Source organism: Theobroma cacao, chromosome 2, assembly GCF_000208745.1.
Source record: "Theobroma cacao cultivar B97-61/B2 chromosome 2, Criollo_cocoa_genome_V2, whole genome shotgun sequence".
Taxonomy (NCBI): domain Eukaryota; kingdom Viridiplantae; phylum Streptophyta; class Magnoliopsida; order Malvales; family Malvaceae; genus Theobroma; species Theobroma cacao.
In genome coordinates, this window is record NC_030851.1 from 4,991,054 (window position 1) to 4,995,391 (window position 4,338).

Below are 4,338 nucleotides of genomic sequence, written 5' to 3' on the forward strand. Positions count from 1 at the left end.
ATATATATATATATATATATATATATATATATATATATATATATATAAGAACTTGTATCTTACAAAAGTCTATCCATCCCAAATTGAATCCCACAAAATGTATCCGATAATGAATGATCATCCAAGCTATTCATCTGACAGCCATATGGGTCCTGTCCCAGCTTCAGGAGTTCCGGACCCTGGCCCTGCACAGCCTTATCCTGTTCACCATCATGCATATATCTCCAACAGCTTGCCCCGGGCTCCCCCGGCTCCTGTATCCGGGCAGTGGACATCTGGTCTTTGCCATTGTTTCGATGACCCTGTCAATTGTAAGCAGATAAAAACTCTCTAGCTTGACCATTTATGTGTTTCAGCTGAAACCCTTTATTTTGCTTATTTCAAACTTCTTCTTTCTTTTCAAATTTTTGTCAGGCGTGATTACTTGCGTTTGTCCTTGCATCACTTTTGGACAGATTACTGAGATCGTGAACAGAGGATCCAAATGTTAGTTTACTTAGCAACCAACTTCAAAAAGATGTTGAAAGATTTCATGATGATCATCTTTAATTAGCTTAAACTTTTTATTTTTGATGGCGGGTGTTTGCAGCTTGTGTTTCAAGGGGTTTGCTGTTTGGGCTGCTGGCTTTAACCGGCTGTGCTTGCTTTTATTCATGCTTCTATCGCTCAAAGCTAAGGGGACAGTATGACTTACAAGAGGAACCATGCACTGATTGCCTAGTTCACTTCTGCTGTTGGTCATGTGCTCTCTGTCAAGAATACAGAGAGCTCAAGAATCGTGGGTTTGACATGGGGATAGGTAACACTTTTTCAGCTCATCAGTCGATATAAAATGTGTAAAAAAAATAAATCACTAGCCTTGATACTATAACAATTTCACTTTCTAGCTTATGTTATATGGTAGTGACTGGTAAGAATTTGTGTGACACTTGCTAATAGGTTTCTCCCCCACCCTTTGTGGTCAAACTATTCTTTTTCTGATGCATTTAGGAGTCTTGATTCTGGTTTTTGAGTAGAAATCCTTGTCTGGCTTAAACTAGTGTAGCAGTTCTGTACATATGTCCAAGTCTATCCTTTTTTCCTTCTGTAATGGCATGCAATCTGTAGATTGACTTAAAAGCAGTTTTATTATCAACCATGAATATTTAGCCAAGACATGAGATGAATTCTCCTTGTTTGAACAAAGTATGCTAGAAAATTTTGATATTACATCCTGGATTAGTGATCCTTTTCTTCAAGCATTAGTAAGGTTTGACGAATGCTAGTTTTTTAGCATATTTTTAGAAAAAAAAAACAAATTAAATAACTGTGTAGTAGGGTGCATATCTATTTGTCTATCTAACTTTATATTTGACTATAGAAAAAAAATATACTACTACAATATATATTTCTAATAAATGTCCCCTAAAGGCTAAATTTGCAATAATAAACCATCTACAAAAGTTTATTATTGCAACATGAATAACGAACAATGTGACAGGATGACTAGGTCAACATGATCCCGATTATGCATCTTCAAGGATGAAGACGTCCTATCAGCTAATCATAAAATCAACCCACAAAACTTAGTTAATCATTATATTTGGATTTGTCTCCATTAGTATGAAACCGAAAATCACCCATGTTGAAATTTTTTTTAAATCTTATTAAATAAATTAAAAAAACCACTTGTTAGGTTGATTCTAGTATGTTTATTTATTTTATTTAGTTTCGTGCATTGACTTGAAACTTAGTAGTTTTACTACTGCTAGTATTATCTAATGTAATATTTTTTTTTTATTTTTTGTCTTTTTGGATTGTTGGAAATGAAGGTTGGGAAGCCAACATGGACAGACAAAAGCGTGGAGTTACGGTGGCTCCTATAGTAATTCCCGGAATGGCAAGATGATAATTAACATCTTTTATTACGTCTCATAGCTGACTTGGCTTCGCTGCTGCTGCTGCTGCCTCCCTCTGTGTGCTTGTGAAGCTCCCTGTTTTTGTTGTGCATATGCTATTTGCCTCCCATTTGGTGTGTGCTTTATCCATCTGATATTTGCAACAGATTAAAAACAAAATGAATAGAGGTTGTGCCTTGAGAAAACAGGTTCAATCAAATTTAGTTTCGAAATGCTTCTCGAATTCCTACAAATGTTCGTCTTTTTTATGAAATTCAGTCACATAAAGATTGTTTTGGGTTCAAACATATATCACGGATTTCACGTTAGTAAAAGATGGGGTGTATTTTGGATATGTAAACATAGGTCTTCTATCAATTATCAGGCATATATTTTGAATTGAGAATGTGAACTCGTGATTTATAAGTTTACTTAAGTTTTATTTTCAGAGTTTAAGGTCGTACGATATTGCTAACTACAGCTCGTGACATTTGGTACTAAAACAGACTTGAATCTTCATTGATGGAAAGCTCTTATGAGAGATACAAAAGTTGAGGTAGACTCGGATTAGTGTAAGAGTCTTTCTCTTCTACTGGTAAAGAGCCAGTGCAATCAGGCTGTATGAGACTGGGTTTAAGTTTCAAGTTGTGACATTTGATATAAGAGCAAACCTGGATCTTTACTTATGTAAGGCCGTTATGAGAGATATGAAGGTCAAGATAGACCTAGATTATTGTAAGAGTCTCTTTCTTTTATGAGTAAAGAGCCAATACAACGAGAGCGTGGGATAGAATGTCACGGATCCTACATCAATAAGAGATGAGGTGGATTTTGAGTATATAAACATGTGTTTTTCACTATCTGTCAAACATGTTTTTTGAGTTGGAAACGTTAGTTCATGATTTATAGACTTAACTCTATTTTTAGAGTTTAAGCCACATGAGGTTAGACTTAAATTCCAAGCTGTGACACATAGCCCATGCTCAAGTTCAACTTAACCCACAAGCTCGCCTTATTAACACCTTTGATCCACTGATAAACTTATAAATAGATTGTTGAATTTTATACCAAATATAATAAACTAATAATAACTCTCAAAAAATATAATTAACCATATAATAAATGAAGTACGTATATCACAAATATAAAATTTAGACATAACGCTAAAATAAGTCCTTAAACTATTCAAAAATATTCAAATAAGCTCTTATTTTTTTATTACGTTTAATTAAAACTCTCTACTTTTATTTTCAGTTAAAGAAACCACAAATAATTTGATTAATTGTCATTAGTAAAAATATCATTTGTCATTTTATATTCACATGGCACTGACTTGACATTGATATGAAGGGTGAAAAATGTCATATGATCATGTTATTATATCAAATTAACATGTCATATCATCATCAATTATGATATGCCACATTATAATCAATTATGATATGTCACATTATAATCAATTATGATATTTTAACACTCTACATCAGCATCAGACGACATAAAATAACAAATGTTATTTTGACTTAGTTAATCATTAGTTATAAAAGTTTATTTAATTCAAAATAAAAAATACAAGAATTTATTTGACTCAAAATAGAAGTACAAAAATATGATTAGATACAATAAAAGTATAATGACTTATTTGAATTTTTTTGAATAATTTAGAGATTTTTTTATATATTATGCCTGAAATTTAATAAATTAAAACTTATAAATATATAAAATCATGGTAGAATTAGATAAGTATTGTTGAAGTGTTTAGATTGTGACGCGATTATCTCGCTCTCTTTTAATAGGATTCGCCATAGTAATTCAATGCTAAAACGATGTAGTGGTTCATCTTCAACGTGTTATTCCCGAGAGGCAACAGCCCAACATATACCTTCGTGGTGAACACTACAGTAAGTTTAAACTTACTGTAAGGTCAATTAATAAAAATTTTAAAAAATAATAAAAATTGGTATAATAGGTTAACAGGTAAACAACATATTTAATTTTTGAACTTATCTATTTTAAGATAATAACGTAGATATTTTTTAAACTTAGTTTATTTTAAGTTATTAAACTTTTAAATTTATTTTATTTTTATTATAAATTATAAAAGTATTATTATTTTCATATTAAAATTAAATTTATTTACGTTAGCTCTTATACTTTTACGTTAAGATTTTAAATCTGATTATTACACCTTTGTAAGATTTTACGTCAGTACTTATAACTTTACGACAAACCCTTCTAATAGTAACTTTAAACTGTAATTATTATTATCTTTATTATTCTTTATTTAAAAATTAAAATTTGTATATCGTTAAACACTTTTAATCTGAGAATATAAATTTAAATATTATATTTTCATTAAATTGAGATTATTTTTACTTAATTGACTTGTTATGTTAACTTTCACACATTTACGTTAAGATTTAAAATTTAGTTATTCTACCTTTACAAGTTTTTACGTCAA

The 4,338-nt window shown here is 30.8% G+C and overlaps 1 protein-coding gene across 1 annotated transcript; it reads left to right on the forward strand.

The window, feature by feature from the left end:
* LOC18607924 (protein PLANT CADMIUM RESISTANCE 2) lies at positions 45 to 2,283 on the forward strand. The gene is made up of 4 exons (XM_007042348.2): positions 45 to 311; positions 415 to 486; positions 590 to 799; positions 1,812 to 2,283. Exons 1-4 carry the CDS (start codon positions 98 to 100, stop codon positions 1,886 to 1,888), a joined length of 573 nt encoding a protein of 190 aa, XP_007042410.2. The 5' UTR covers positions 45 to 97; the 3' UTR covers positions 1,889 to 2,283.